Source organism: Cricetulus griseus, chromosome 4 (genome assembly GCF_003668045.3).
Source record: "Cricetulus griseus strain 17A/GY chromosome 4, alternate assembly CriGri-PICRH-1.0, whole genome shotgun sequence".
Taxonomy (NCBI): Eukaryota; Metazoa; Chordata; class Mammalia; order Rodentia; family Cricetidae; genus Cricetulus; species Cricetulus griseus.
Window position 1 is genome coordinate 226,204,014 of NC_048597.1, and position 15,404 is coordinate 226,219,417.

Consider the following 15,404-nt stretch of genomic DNA (forward strand, 5'->3'; position numbering starts at 1 on the left):
CAAAATATTTGATCTTCCTCTCCCTCCCCCTCCTTTCTTTTCTGATTGATTTTTTTGAGACAGTATCATGTAGCCAAGGCTAGCCTTGAAGTCATTAGATAGCCAAGGCTGGCCTTGGACTCACTGTGCAGCTGAGGAGCCTTAAACTTCTGATCCTCCTGCCTCCAGCTCTCAAGCAGTGGCAGAGCAGGTGTATGCCACCAGAGCCAGATAGAGAATATTTTGGGTTTTTTTGTTGTTTTTTTTTTTAAAGATTTTATTCATTTATTTATTATGTATACTGCTTCCATGTATATCTGCACACCAGAAGAGGGCACCAGATCCCACAACGGATGGTTGTGAGCCACCATGTGGTTGCTGGGAATTGAACTCAGGACCTCCGGAAGAGCAGTCGGCGCTCTTAACCTCTGAGCCATCTCTCCAGCCCGAGAATATTTTGTTTTTTAAAAAATATTTATTGTTTCTTAGTTATTTTGTGTCGATGTGTCTGTGTGTGTGTCTGTGTGACTGTGTGTATGTCTGTGTGTGTCTATGTGTGCATGTCTGTGTGAGTATGTAGGTCACCAGAGGGTGTCAGGTGCCCTCCGTCACTCTCCACTAACCCTTTGAGGCTGCATTGTCACCTTCAACAGTACTTCTTTGAGGACTGGATGGCATTTTCCTCCTGGCAAAGAACACTGAAAATCTTTTCGTGCTTACTGGTCGTTTGTAAGTTCTCTTCACAGAGCTATCTATTCAGATGGCGTGGCCATTTTCAGAGCTAGAATTCGCTCATGAGACCCCAGCTGTAGCACGAATAATAAAAACCCAGAGACAGACATTGGGGCTCAAGCTGAAGACCAGAGAAGCAAAGCAGCCAAGCTCTTACCTCTACCTCTACCGAGACTGGAGGATCCTGTCCTCTACATGGCTGGAGACTAATTGCCAGAACACAAGCCCCTGTTCCTGTTTTATATCTCTTTAGTTCTGGGATTAAAGGTGTGAGCTCTGTTTTTTCTTTTAGACTAATTCACTCTTCTGTAGCCCTGAGTGGCCTTGAACTCACAGAGATCCATCTGCCTTGTTGCTGAGTCCTGGAATTAAAGGTGTGTGCCACCACTGCCCAGCTTCTATGACTGTCTAGTGTGTCAGTCTTTTAGTTCTGATCTTCAGTGGCTTTATTAGATCATAAACTATATATCCTCCACACTCAGCTTTCTTACCGAACACACTACCACTAGCTCACAGGTGGCTTCGCCCACAATGGGCTGGGCCCTCCGCTTTCAATCATTAATTAAGAAAATGCTCTACAGTCTAGCCTGCAGCTCTTCTTAGCCGAGGCATTTCCTCAGTTGAGTCTCCCTCCTCTCAGCTGACTGGTTGACATAAACCTATCCAGCACAGCCACCAGCTCTCCCCAGCAAAAAACCCACAAGATGGTGGAAGGGAGAGTAGACGGAAAAGGGAGGTAACTAGTGAGAGGAGGCAAGGGAGTCAACGGTGGATAAATTAAAACACAAATATATGTATGAAAATGCCATCAGAAATCCATTGTTTTGAATTATTCATGTATGCTAAAAGAATTAAGAAATAGGATTCTCAGCCAGCTGGCAGTGGCTCACACCTTTGATCCTTGCACTGGGGAGGCAGAGGCAGGTGATCTCTGAGTTCTCACATCTTTGACTTCAAGGCCAGTCTGATCTACAGAGTGAGCTCCAGAGAAACCCTGTCTCAGAAAACAAACACAAACAAAAAGAAGTGGGTTTCTCATTTTTCATTCCTGAGTTTGTATGAAATCGTTATGTCTCTAACACGCAAGTCTCTAGTTAGATACACTATTTTCAGCCATTCTATGGCCAGGTTCTCTCGATAATTTTTTTAATGATTTATTTATTTTTATATCATGGGCAATGGTGTTTCGCCTGCAAGAATGTCTGTATGAGGATGTCGGATCCCCTGGAACTGGCGCCAAAGACAGTTGTGAGCTGCCATGTGGGTGCTGGGAACTGAACCCATGTCCTCTGGAAGAGTAGCCAGTGCTCTTAACCACTGAACTATCTGTCCAGCACCCTCTTGATAGTATTATTAAAGTACAAAAACATTTAACTCTGTTAGGTTCGACTTACTGAGTTCTCTGTTCTGTTGGGTAAAGTGTTGTGTGTATGTGTGTCTGTTGGGATGTCCGGTTTGTAACAGTGTCCAAGCCTTCCATTTCAACAAGCATCTTAGTCCTGTTCATTGTTAAAAGTAAGATATCGAGGTCTCAACCATTCTAGTCCAATCGTCATTCCCCTTAATGTTGCTGGCTTCATGGGACCCATGGGCACAGATTTAGTTACTGGTTAACGGGTCTCTCTCTCTCTCTCTCTCTCTCTCTCTCTCTCTCTCTCTCTCTCTCTTTTTTGAGACAGGGTTTCTTTGTACAGCTCTGGCTCTCCTGGAACTCGCTCTGTAGACCAGGCTGATCCAACACTCACAGAGATCCACCTGCCTCTGCCTCCCAGGTGTTGGGACTAAAGGCGTGCACCACCACCGCCTAGCTGTGGTTCTCTTTAAATCAGGTAAAATAAACGAGTTACAGGGAAAAATAAATCCATGCCATCTTTTATATTTACTTACAGGTTTCTTAGATAGTATCGTGTCAGTCCGAACCCCACCAGAGAAACAGAACAATAACATGTTTATTAAAATATGATGTTGGAGGGGGTGCTGCAAAGATAGCTAAGTTGAAAAATGCTTGCTGGGAAAGCATGAGAACCTGAGTTTGGATCCCTAACACCCACATGAGAAGCCGACCATAGCAGCATTTGTGCTTTGCTTTTAAATTTTTTTTTAATTCTTTTCTCATACATTATATCCCTCCCTCCACTCCTCCCAGCCCCCCCCCCAGTCCCCTCTCCCCTGATCTACTCCTCCTCTGTTTCCCTTCAAAAAAGGAGCAGGCTTGCCAGGAATATCCGCCAAGCACAGAATATTAAGGCTGGATGAAGCAACCCAGTAGGAGGAAAAGGGTCCAAGCACAGGCAAAGGAGTCAAAGACACCCCCCCCACTCCCACTGAACACAAAGATACATAACCACAACATATGTGCAGAGGACCTACCTAGCACAGACCCACGCAGGGTCAGTGTTAGTTGCTCCAATCTCTGTGAGTCCCTATGAGCTCTGCTTAGTTGATTCTGTGGGCTGCATCCTCATGGTGTCCTTGACCCCTCTGGCTCCTACAATCCGTCCCCTCTCTCTCTTCTTTGGGGCTTCTTGAGCTCTGCCTAATGTTTGGCTGTGCATCTGCCATCATCAGTTGCTGGATGAAGCCTCTCTAATGACAGTTGGGCTAGGTGCTGACCTATGAGTATAGCAGGGTATCATTAGGAAACATTCGTTGCCCTTTTTTGGGTGGGGGGAGCAGGGGTGGTCCTTTTGGTTTTATCCCAGGTCTCAGGGCCGTCCTGCCTCTAATTCTTGGCCATCCAGGCAATGTCAGTCATGGGCTTCCTCTCATGGTGTGGGCCTCAAATTGGACCAGTCACTGGTTGGCCACCAATGTTCTGCACCAGCACATCTTGCAGGCAGGACATGCTGTAGGTCTAAGGTTTTAGGGTGGGTTGATATCCCAGCCCCACTGTTGGGAGCCTTGCCTTGTTATTAGACGATGGCTATTATGAGCTCTATATCCACCCACTCAGGGGGGTACGAGAACATCACCCTGAGTAGGAAACCCATACCCAGAAAGATAAACATGGTAGGCACTCTCTCATAAGTGGATATTAGTGGTTCAGTAAAGAATAATCATGCTACAAACCACAGACCCAAAGAGGCTAAGTAACAAGGAAGGCTCAATGGGGGACCCATGGATCTCCCTGGGAAGCAGAAAAATAGAGTAGATCTTGCAGGTAGGTAGGTGGCCAGTGAAAATGGGAATAGGGAGATCAGGCTGAAGGTGGGAGGGAAAGAGGGAGCGAGTGCTGGAAGAGACAGCTGAAGTGGGGGGCATTTGGGGGCGGGAAGTCCCTGGAATCTGAGAGTGACCCTGAAAGCGCCTAGTAACAGCAGCACATGCGGGGAATCTGAGCGCGGCGGAGGCCGAGACAGGCAGCTCCAGGGCTCTCTGTCTGGCCATCTTAGCTGGACCCTGTCCCAAAACAAAGTGCACAGCAACTCAGGAAGACACCCAACATTGCCATTGACCTCTGACCACCCCCCTACATATACACAAGACTTTGTTACAGCCAGACATGGCGCATGCCTATAATACCAGCACTCAGGCAGCTGAAATAGGAATATTGTAAATTTAAGCACTGCCCAAGATATGAAACAAGACTATGTATCATGTATATATATATATATCTAACTGAGTACTATGATATATAAGTTATATGTAACATTATGTGTGCATGGATATAATTTCTTGCCAAGACTCAATCAACTCACCTAACTGTGGCTGGCCAGGCAACCCCAGGCTCTTGCTTTTAAGGCCTCTCAAATGATTGACAGGCCCGTGTACACTCTCTAGGATAATCTCCTTTGCTCACTACATCAGCTCACCATAATGTTAATTTCACTACAAAATGGCCCCCGCCATCTAGACCCATAGAGCACTTGTCCATCAAGCTCCTGCCTCACAACAAGAAGAAAAAAAAAATGAACAAATGAAAAGTAACTTTGTGTCTGTCAGAGAATTGAGAGTGCACCAGCCCAATCCCAGGGAGAAGTCAAATGTAGAAAACAGGTCCGTTTCTCCGAAGCAGCAGTGGTTGGGGCCAGTCACGGAAGGGACACTCAACAGCTTCAACAAATTCTGGAGTCTGAATGTCAGGTGGGATGAGGCTCAAAGCTTTGGGAGCTGGTGTAGTTTTCTTTTTGTTGTGATAAAATACTCTGACCAGCTGGGCAGTACTGAAACATGACTTTCATCCCATCACTTCAGAGGCAGAAGTGGGTGGATTTCTGAGTTCAAGGCCAGCCTGGTCTACAGAGTGAGTTCCAGGACAGCCTGAGTGGTTACACAGAGAAACCCTGTCTTGAAAACTCAACAACAACAAAACACTCTGACCAAAAGCAAGTTAGAGAAAGAAAAGATTTGTTTGGCTTACACTTGCAGGTCATGGTGCAACACCGAGGGGAGTCAGGGCAGGAACTAGAAGCAGAAACCATAGAGGAGGGCTGCTGGCCGGCTCCCTCACAGGCTCACACTCAACTAACTTTGTTATATAGCCCAGAAACACCTGCCCGGGGAATGGCACTGCCCACAGTGGACTGAGCCTTCCTGTTTCAGTTACAATCCAGACAGTCGCTCACAGACATACCCACAGGTCATTCTGACTGGACAATCCCTCAGCAGAGTGAACCTTCTCAGGTATACTCATCTGGCTATGCCAGATTGACAGTTAAAATTAGCTAGGACAGGAACGCCTAGATTCCCGTGGTGACAAGAAGGTTCTTTTAGTTTGGTCAGGGATAGTGACCATCCTGAAATAAACCCAGAGTATTCTCCTTAAAATTTCTCATATTTTGAGTGATTTAAAATTTAAGTAGTTTGTATCTACATGCTCATTGTTGAAGGATAAGAATACGGTTGCGTTCTGAAGGACGAGCCTGCATTTTAGCTGCAGCTTTGCCAAACTTGCTTTTTAAGAGTTTTGTTTGTTGGTTTGTTTGTTGTTTGGGGTTTCTTGAGATGGGGTTTCACTGTGCGGCCCTGGCTTGCACAAAACTTGCTCTGTAGACCAGGCTGGCCTGGAATCCACAGTGAATTATAAATGTGCTACCCCTAGCTGTTTTTTGTTTTGTTTTTTTGTTTTGTTTTTGTTATTGTTGTATTAATAACTATTTGCAAACTGGGGAGTTTTTTTTTTTCCTTTTCTGTTTCCTGTGTTCCAGTTACCTCCCTGTGTATGCAGAGGTTCAGCAGCCTTATGTGTACCTGAAAAGCAGCCACGTGGAGCTCAGCAACCTGTACCTGGGTGTGCCCACAAAGTCAACTGTCGTGCTGGTCAACGGCACACTCCTGCCCACCCGGTTCCACTGGGGCAAGGTGAGCGACTGAGCCTGAACTAGCAGCAATCTGCAGCTGCCAGCAGCGGACACTCGTGGGGCCCCCACCCCCTGAATGGCCACCCTCCAAACAAATGCTCAGCCTCCCTCCCGAAGCCCGTGGCCCCACCCACGGTTCTCAGAAAAGCATGGCTCCTTAACAGTTCATCTTGCCTGACCTTTCATGGCTCCATCTTTAGGAAATTCTAGTTCCCTGCCCAAGAAGGAGTTCCTAGTGAATACAGCCGAGACCTCTCAGCCAGAACAGCCCATTGCTGGTCTGCACAGCTGTTCGGAACCTAGTCATAGCAATGCCCCTGTAGTCGACAGTGGAGCTTGCTCTGAGCACCATGAGAGAAGTCAGCTGCCTTCTGCTGTCCACTACAGTGGTTTGCCCAGTTTGTCCAGGCAACTCCACGGTGGGTGGTGAAGCCGACCGCACTTGTGGAGGAGAGAAGGCTCTGTGGTTTATTCCTGACGTGCCTAGCCCGGCTTGCTGTGTTAGCACTGTGTAGATCTGGTCTGTCTGGTAACCTCATAAGACAATAACTCCATTCTGTGTCTTCCAGCTCCTGGGGGCTCAAGCAGCCTTGTGCAGAGTGACAATCTCTCCAAGACGTGGCCTACTGGGTCCCAGTGAGGAGCGCCAGCTCAACTTGCAGTTTACAGCCAACACACGGGTGAGTAAGGCAGCTTGGAAGTGCTTTGTGGCTGGGAACGTACCCTATCCAACCACCGCCACCAATGTTTCCAGGGAAGGCTAACAGGCCCTGTTCTTCAGGAGTGGGCAAGAGATTTAATGTGTTCGTGTTTAGGGTTCTCTTTCATTCTGGACCTACTCTCTGAGACCACAAGGCCAGAGAGCCTAGAGTAGGGTCAAATGTGGTCTGAGACCCACTGATCACATTGTTACCAGCCCTACCTTTCTCTGTGTGGCCTCAGGCAGCTCAATTGTCCACTTTGCCCAGGGCAAAGCCATTGCTCAAGGCAGGCACTGTTCTGGATGCTACAGGGGGAGACCAACGGGTGGCTGGTATCCTCCCAGGAAAGGCTCAGCTTCTCCCTGGAGTATCCTAGAGAGATGCCATCACAGCGGGACCTGCTCAGTATTTAAGTGTTGCTGGCCAATTCTGTGGTTCTTCTGGGAAAAGAAACATCCTCAACTCTTAAAAAGAGTTTCTTCTTTCTTTCTTTTTCTTTTTCTTTTTCTTTTTTTTTTTTTTCAAATTTATCAGCCGGTGGTGGTAGTACATGCTTTTAATCCCAGTACTCAGGAGGCAGAGGCAGGCAGATCTCTGTGAGTTTGAGACCAGCCTGGTCTACAAGAGTTAGTTCCAGGACAGGCTCCAAATCTACAGAGAAACCCTGTCTTGAAAAACAACAAAAATTTTACTTTTATTTTATATGCATAGGTGTTTTGCCATGGGTGGTGGATTCCCTAGAACTGGAATTACAGATAGTTGTGAGCTGCCATGTGGGTGTTGGGAATTGAACCCAGGTCCTCTGGAAGAGCAGTCAGTGCTCTTAACCACTGAGCCATCTCTCCAACCCCTTTATTTTTCTTTTTAACAATTTATTTACTTATGTACTATGCGCGCGCGCACGTGTGTGTGTGTGTGTGTGTGTGTGTGTGTGTGTGTGTGTGTGTGTGTAAGGGTTAGTGTGCACTTGACCCTGCATGTGGAGGTCAGAAGCCAGCTTTCAGAGACTCACAGGTCCAGCTGCCAACTCCTCAATGGCAGACATGGGGCCAGTGAGCTTGTTTACACAGCTGGGTCTGGGTGCCAGGCCTTTCGTGGAACAACTTCCTGCTGCCCACTGAAGAACGGGCACTGCTCTCCAGAAGTCGCTTTGATGATCGATTGTTTCAGTTACTTTTCAAATCCTCGCTGTAACAAAAGCAACTCAAGGAAGAAAAGATATATTAACTCATAGTTAGAGGCTGCAGATATCACGGTGGGGAAGCTTGTAGCTGGAATTCTAATTGGTCTTAATAATAATAATAATAATAATAATAATAATAATAGTAAACCCAAGTCAGATATAGGAGTTAAGGTTGAAAGATCAGAGAAACAGAGCAGTCAGCTCCTAATTCTCACATCTACTGAATCCTCACACTGAAGGGGCGATTCTGTCCCTGTGAATCCTCAGATTGAACGCAATGCACTCCTGTCTCTCTCCGCCCACCTGTGTCACTACTGTCTCCACCTCCCTAGTGCCGGGATTCAAGGTGTGAGCCTGCCTCTGTTTCTCTTTTAGATTGGATCAATCTCATGTAGCCCAGGCTGGCCTCAAACTCACAGAGATCCTCCTGCCTCTGCCTCCCCAGTGCTGGGATTAAAGGTGTGCACCACCCACTGCCTGGCCTCTGTGGCTAACTAGTGGCTGGCTCCGCACTCTGATCTTCAGGCAAGCTTTATTTATTAGAGCACAAACAAAACATCATCACAGAAGCCAGGCCCGCAGGAGTGTGAGGTGGCCAGTCACATGGCATCCCCAAACAGGAAGCAGAAAGAGATGGACGCTGGTGCTCAGCTCACTTCCTGATACTCAGTCTAGGGCTTTCACCCATGAGGTAGTATGCTCACATTAAGGACGGGTCTCCCCACTGCAGCTAAAACTGTCTCTTTCACAGGCATGTCAAACACCCGTTTCTCTGGTGATTTTAAATCCCATCAAGCTGACAACAGAGGCTAACCATTACGCCTTCCTGTGTATATATACGGGTATGTCAGGCTGACACATATAGCTGTGACCCTAGAGTGAGGGTCAGCCTCTAAGGGCCTTGTCTGGCCTGGCAGGATGGCACACTGGAAGCACCTGGAGGCCTTTCTTCAGAGAGAAGCCAGGCTTTCATGTTGTTACCCATGGTATCAGAAGACTGTCTGGGCTCATTTTCTGAGGTCCTGGCCCTGAAACCAACCTGCAGATGAACTTCTTGCAGGAGAAGCTGACCGATTTGGCCCTCCCTTGTCATGTGTCTGGCATGGAGAAGCCACTGGCCCTGGGCATCTCTGGGAACCCTCTGGGGCTGCGAGTGACTGTTACCGTCTCCATAGAGGACTCTGATGGAAGGTGAGTCCAGGGTAGGGGAAGCCTCATGGAGGGCTGACATTGCACAATGGTACTGCCCCCCCCCCCCATCAAATTCCTTCGTCTGCGAGAAGGCTACCAAGTTGTCACAGGCCCTGGCTATCTCTACAGAAGCTGCTCCACACCCTGTGTGGCGTTTCTGTACACACTGTGAGGCAGGCAGGAGATGGCAGGGGGCATCAATGAGTTTTCCCAAATGAGGCCCAGCAGCTTGGCACCAAGCCACTCTGACCCCACGGGGGCAATCCGTGCCGTTCTCATACTCCTCTGGCATGGTGGGTTGGCAAGCAGGTTGGGTCTCGGGTCTGACACTCCATGAGGAGGGAGCCCGTTGGGTTTCAGGACTCAACCCCCCACCCCACCCAGGGGGGTGGGGCTCTCTGACCTGGAATGAGAGTGGCAGGTAACATAGTACCCGTGGCATGGGGCAGTACCGTTAACAGTGCACAGTTCTCAGACCACCCGGAGAAGCTCAGATTGGACTTCGGCTCCAAAGTGCCACTGAGGACCCGTGTGACTCGCCAACTCATCCTGACAAATTGCTCCCCGATACAGACACCTTTTACCCTCAAGTTTGAGTACTTTGGGAGCTCCCAGGAGAGCCTGAACAGAAAGACCAGCCTGTAAGTCCCAATCTCTTGTTGGGGCATTTCCCAGGGTGCGTGAGGTCAGACGACAGGTTATCCCCAGTGGGCCGTGTTTTTGTTTGGAAGGCTGTAACGATGACTGTTTCTGCCAGCCACCTGAGTTCCGCCTCCACGTTAGAGCCCCCAAATAATACACAGAGATTAATATTAGTTACAATGCTGCTGGCCAATGACTAGGATTTTTATTTACTAGCTCTGTCTTAAATATCAACCATAACCATTAATCTATATATTTTATAAAGACTTATTGAGGATGCCAGCAGCATGCATCCTCTCTTCCCCAGGATCACATGGAGACTTCCTCTTGACTACATTTCCCAGAATCCTCTTAGACTCCTAGCCCCACCTATCTTGCTTCCCTATTGGTCAACAGTGCTTTATTTATCAACAGTGCTTGTAACCAATAAGACAAACATATACACAGAAGGACTTCCCCCATCAGAAGGCTAGAGGCAGATGGATGTAGGGAAATGCACAGAAGGGCTAGCTCCTACAGCCCACCTTGAAGACCCCAGGGGTCACTGTGGGAGAGAGGCCAGGCTTTTGACTCCTCCTCAGCTTGGCCTTGGATGTGGAGGCCTTCTGAGACCAGGCAGGAGAGATGCATAAACGAGGGAGATGCCACTGCAGACAGGAACCGGGGGCAGAGGTGTGGGGTGAGGACTTAGAAACAGGGCTGTCCGGAACGAAACTGGATCACGGGCCTGATCACCTGACAGGCGGATGGAGGTGAGGGAGCGCTGTCTAGACCCTTAGCTTTCTGCCACAGCTTGCCAGTGCCTCCTGACGCCAGACGGGGAACAGCTGGGCAGAGTGGGACCTGCAGCAAAGGGTGCCCTAGACTTGGGGACCCAGAGCTGGTTTTGCCCTGGGATAACAGATCTCTGTCTCAGAGATCATCCTGTGCATTTCCTGGGAGGCAATTCCTGTCACTCTAGGGGTCGCCTGCCGCTAGGGCTGCTCTGGATGGTAGAGGTCCTTTGGGAACGGAAATGTAAAAGAGTGGTGACGAGGGGCCTGGTCAGCCTCCCTCGAGAGGAGCGGGCTACCTCCCCATGCTGAGCACCTGTCCAGATGTGTCTATCAGGGACTGTGGCTCAGAGTGTGGGAGGGGCTGACTGCTCCGACACCGTTTTCTGTCCCTGCGAAGCCCTGACCTGCCCCCAGCCCTGCTAAAGACAGCGCGCATCCAAGAGCAGCTGGCCAAGAGAGAAAAGATGGGTAAGAGCTGCCAACACAGCCCTTCTGAAGAAGTTGTGTCCACCAGGGAGGGAAATGGGGACCAGCGACTCACTCCCTCTCAGTGTATTCCTCAGTGGGACCCCAACATGGCTGCATCGAGTGTGTAGGACGCGGTTTTGTTTGGGGGCTGGTGGTGGCTCACAAAGGAGGGCTTGACCTCATGGGAGGTACAAGAGGCTGGCCAAGCAGGGCTCCACCAGGGCCAGGCTTTGCTAACTCCTGAGGATTTAGCCCTCACTCTCAGCCCAGGAACCTGACCCCCTCGCACCCCCGTGTCCCGTCCTCCCCAGACTTTATGGAGAACATCCTATCACACAGGAAAGGAGCAGCTTTCTTCCCCCACATCTCTCAGGGCATGCTGGGAGCCCACCAGCAGCTGAATATCAACATCACAGGCTGTGCCAACATGTGGGGCGAGTACTGGGATGACCTCCTTTGCACGGTAAGGATACACATGTAGGCACCCAGCTCCTAGTCTCCTCTCTGCCAGCTGTGGCCCTCAGCCCTCCAAGAGCAGCTGCTGCCGCGTGCTGCTCGCTCACATGGCTGCAGCCTCTGGGGTCAAGGCTGAGAGTCCTCTTGTGTAGCAGCAGAACCTTCTGGATCTCTGTGATGTACAGGGCAGGGCACCACGAGGAGGACAGAACATGGTAGGCCAGAAAGAGCAGCAAGGAGCAAAGAGGAGACAGTAACAGCTTCCCCAGCACCACACCCTTACCCAGGTCTCTGCATTTGATCATTTTCTAGGCAGCCGATACACACACATGCACACACAACACGCATGCACATGCACAACACGCATGCACACACAACACACATGCACCCGCACAGTATGCATGCACACACAACACACAACACACACATGCACATGCACCACATGTATGCACACACAACACACATACACACACAACACACGCATGCACACACAACACACATGCACACGCACCACACTCATGCACACACGTTCATACAATACACAATACACCCATGTGCTCCCACACACACACACACACACACACACACACAATCTTTAGCAAACTAAAAGGTATTTGAACAAAGGGGCCACGAGAGGCCAGAGGCCCTGCGGCTAGATGAGTAAAAGGTAGCCCGCTGTGGGGGAAGGAAAGGCAGACAGGAGCTGTGGGTGAAGCAGCCCAAGCTAGAGGCGTCTGGGTTAGGAACTGGACAGTGAGTGAGGCTGAGTTCAATAGGAACAGAGTTCTGGGGACCCTGGGCTGGTTGGACAAGTGGAAACTTTGACTGAAAGAAATGCAGAGGCTCTCGTTGACAAAGAGCTGGTGTTTGCAGGTGGGGGACCTGCCAGTAACGGTCATCCCAGTGTACATGGCTGTGGTGGGCTGCCCCATCAGCTCCCTGAGGAACACATGCTACAGTGTGGCCCCATTCCTGAAGGAACCTACCATCAGGTACCCAGCTTCAGCCCAGGCCTCCAATCCCTGACCACCCCAGAACCCTCTGGGTGTCAGTCTGGCTTGTCTGTGCTGGCTGCTGGTTCTCCAGCTGGCTTAGGGCCACCTGAGTCACCCACAAGGAAGCTCTAGGGTATGGCTATCTTGGGGAAGAGAGCCTCACGGGACAGGGCTGACATCTGTGTGTCTCTGAGGGCTTTGGGGCGGGTGGATGGACAGAGAGTGATCCAAAGCAGTGCCAGTCCCTAGGGCTGACACTAGGATCCATGTGACAAACCCAGGCAGAATGTTGGCAATTGGATGATGTGACAGTTGAGTTCTGCAGCCCTGGGTTACTGAGGCAAGGACAGATAGCTGAGGCCCGCCCAGGTCTCCTGCCCACCAAGGTTACAAAGTCCATACAGAGTTTACTGGCTCAGGCTGCTCTCTCGCCACAGGTTTGGGACCCAGATCTCTGGAGGAGACACAGTCAACAGAACTCTCCGTCTGTATAACTCCAGTCCCTGTGGTGAGTTGCTCGTGATGGTCAGGGTGGCGTGTCCAGCAGGGAGAGGAGATGGTCTCGAGGGAGCGAACAGCCACAAACAGGATCCAGGAGTACAAGTGGCCTGTAGCCCTTAAGACAGACCCAGAGGTCCAAAGGAGAGAGGTGACTGTGTCAGTCCAGGCTGAAGAGAGAGGGGCTTCCATTCTCGAGGATGGGACTCATCCTTGCTTAACTTTGTGTCACCAGGGTCACTTGTGTCACCAGGGACAGACACTTGCAAGGCCCCCTTTGCTCAGTCCTTCAGCCAGCAGTATCTGAGGAACAGATCAGGTGCCACACAAGGGATTGGGGTCCCTGGGAGAACAAGAAAAGGGGAACTCGAGGCAGGAACCTGAGACAGGAACCGAAGCAGAGACTATGGAGGAGCGCTGCTTACAGGCTTGCTCCTTTTGGCTTATTCAACTTGTGTTCTTATACAGCCCAGGACAACTTGCCCAGGAGTGAGCTTGCCCAGGGCCCTGCTGGGCCTCCCCTCACAGTCAGTCATTAACAAGAAAATGCTCCCACAGACCCACGCACGCACGTAGGCCAAACTGCTGGAGGCTGTTTCTCAAGTTTCTCAAGTGGGGTCTCCTCTCCCTAGGAGCACCTCTAGTTTGGGACACACTGACAGAAACTAACCAACATTTTTTTTTTTTTTTTTTTTTTTTTTTTTTTTGGTTTTTCGAGACAGGGTTTCTCTGTGGCTTTGGAGACTATCCTGGAACTAGCTCTTGTTCAGGCTGGTCTTGAACTCACAGAGATCCACCTGCCTCTGCCTCCCCAGTGCTGGGATTAAAGGCGAGCGCCACCAATGCCCGGCCAAGAACTGCTTTCTAAAGTGGTGGCATTATGAAGTCAGCGAGGTTCCCACTCCGCTGTTGAGTATGGGGGAACACGGAGGTGAGGGGTCGGTCGGCAGAAGACGCCCACTCTCCTTTCTCCTCCATGCTTTCCTCAGACATCCGCCTAGACTGGGAGACCTACGTCCCAGAAGAAAAGGAAGACCGGCTGCTGGAGCTGCTCGTGTTCTACGGGCCACCCTTCCCCCTGCGGGACCAAGATGGGAATGAGCTCTTGTGCCCAGAGACCTCTGAGGCCAGCTCACCATGGTGCCCAAGTCCCTCCAACATGTCGGTGTCCAGCCATGCGGTCCCCTCATCGGTGAGCAGGAGTACAGGGCACGCGAAATGTGACCCCGGGTCAGTTCGAGCCCACTCGAGCTCCGGGGTCTCGCTGGTAACAGGGTAGTTGCAGCGGCAGTGGCAGCGGCGAAACCAGGGCTGAAGAGCAGATCATCTCGGTCATCCTGCAGGGGCACGAGGGGCTGCCCTCCGACAGCATGTACCGGGTCAGCCCCAAGCAGGTGGTGAGTAGGCAGTGGGTGGGTGCTCTCTGGGGGAGCTGCACCGGCCTGATGAGCATGGGGCCAGGGCTGAGGCTGCTGTGTTCCGGCCAGGTCATCCCAGCTGGAGGTAACAGGGTCATGCATATCTTCTTCACACCCATGGCGCTCGACCTTGACATTCGGCACAAGGTGGAGTGTGCTGCCTATGCCCTGGGCTTCATGAGCTTGGATAAAGAGGTGAGGCTTCCCACCTGGGGTGAGGGTGCCATGGCCGCCACCTCTCCCCTGAGAGTCACACTGCCTGCCCAGCCCGGGCACCGCCAGTGATCTCTGACGGCTTGGGCTCTGCAGACAGACAGAGAAATCCCGGGTCGGATGCGCCGCCTTCATGAGTTTGCCGTGGGCCCCCTGAGACTAGATCTGAATGGCTACGTGAGGCTTGCACAGTGAGTCAACCGGCTCTCCCTCCTGCACCCTCATCCTCTTGAGAGAGGACAGGCAGAGAAGAGAGGAGGAGCCCGCTGGGATAGGGAGGTGATGCTAGAGGACCCAGATCCTGGCACCTGAGTAGTGCCTGTCACTACAGGCTGACCATCGAGCTGGACAGCAATGGCTACTTGGAATTCCAGTGCCACGCCAGCGACCTCATCCCGAAAAATCCCTGCTGTGGGGTGAGTATGCTGTCACCCTGAACCAGCCAAAGGACTTGAACCTCCCATGTGCCTGTGGGTCCTCCTGAGTCCCTTCCCCAGAGTCATGGCCTGAGGGGCAGGAAGAGATGGCACCATGTGGCACCCCCTCACTCCCTCCACCCGTGGCCCCAGGTGCTGAGTGACCGGCTTATCACCCGCCAAATGAAACTGATCAACACCACGGAAATCCTGCAATACTTCCGGGTCCTGGTCTCCAGGCCCTTCTTGGTTTCTCAAGGTGGGACCAGCTGTGACAACATAGCTTGTCATGACCATCAACAATGCGAAGAGGAGATAGCATCCTCAGGCCAGCAGCTGTTACTCCGCCCACAGGAGAACATGCTGGTCAGTGCAGGGGCGCGCCACCTCCCTCCCTGCCTCTACAGGCAACACACACACACACACACATGCACAC

At 50.9% G+C, this 15,404-nt stretch overlaps 1 protein-coding gene across 1 annotated transcript in view; it reads left to right on the plus strand.

Moving 5' to 3' along the window:
- Dlec1 (DLEC1 cilia and flagella associated protein) overlaps window positions 1-15,404 on the plus strand; it is a 46,345-nt gene that overhangs the window by 27,342 nt on the left and 3,599 nt on the right. Inside the window, exons 20-33 of the mRNA XM_035444043.1 lie at window positions 5,859-6,012; window positions 6,581-6,691; window positions 8,956-9,086; window positions 9,536-9,727; window positions 10,902-10,972; window positions 11,284-11,435; window positions 12,302-12,420; window positions 12,861-12,931; window positions 13,911-14,130; window positions 14,219-14,318; window positions 14,409-14,534; window positions 14,649-14,743; window positions 14,884-14,968; window positions 15,122-15,334. Coding sequence (XP_035299934.1) covers window positions 5,859-6,012; window positions 6,581-6,691; window positions 8,956-9,086; window positions 9,536-9,727; window positions 10,902-10,972; window positions 11,284-11,435; window positions 12,302-12,420; window positions 12,861-12,931; window positions 13,911-14,130; window positions 14,219-14,318; window positions 14,409-14,534; window positions 14,649-14,743; window positions 14,884-14,968; window positions 15,122-15,334 — 1,840 coding nt within the window. The remainder of the gene's footprint in view (window positions 1-5,858; window positions 6,013-6,580; window positions 6,692-8,955; window positions 9,087-9,535; window positions 9,728-10,901; window positions 10,973-11,283; window positions 11,436-12,301; window positions 12,421-12,860; window positions 12,932-13,910; window positions 14,131-14,218; window positions 14,319-14,408; window positions 14,535-14,648; window positions 14,744-14,883; window positions 14,969-15,121; window positions 15,335-15,404) is intronic.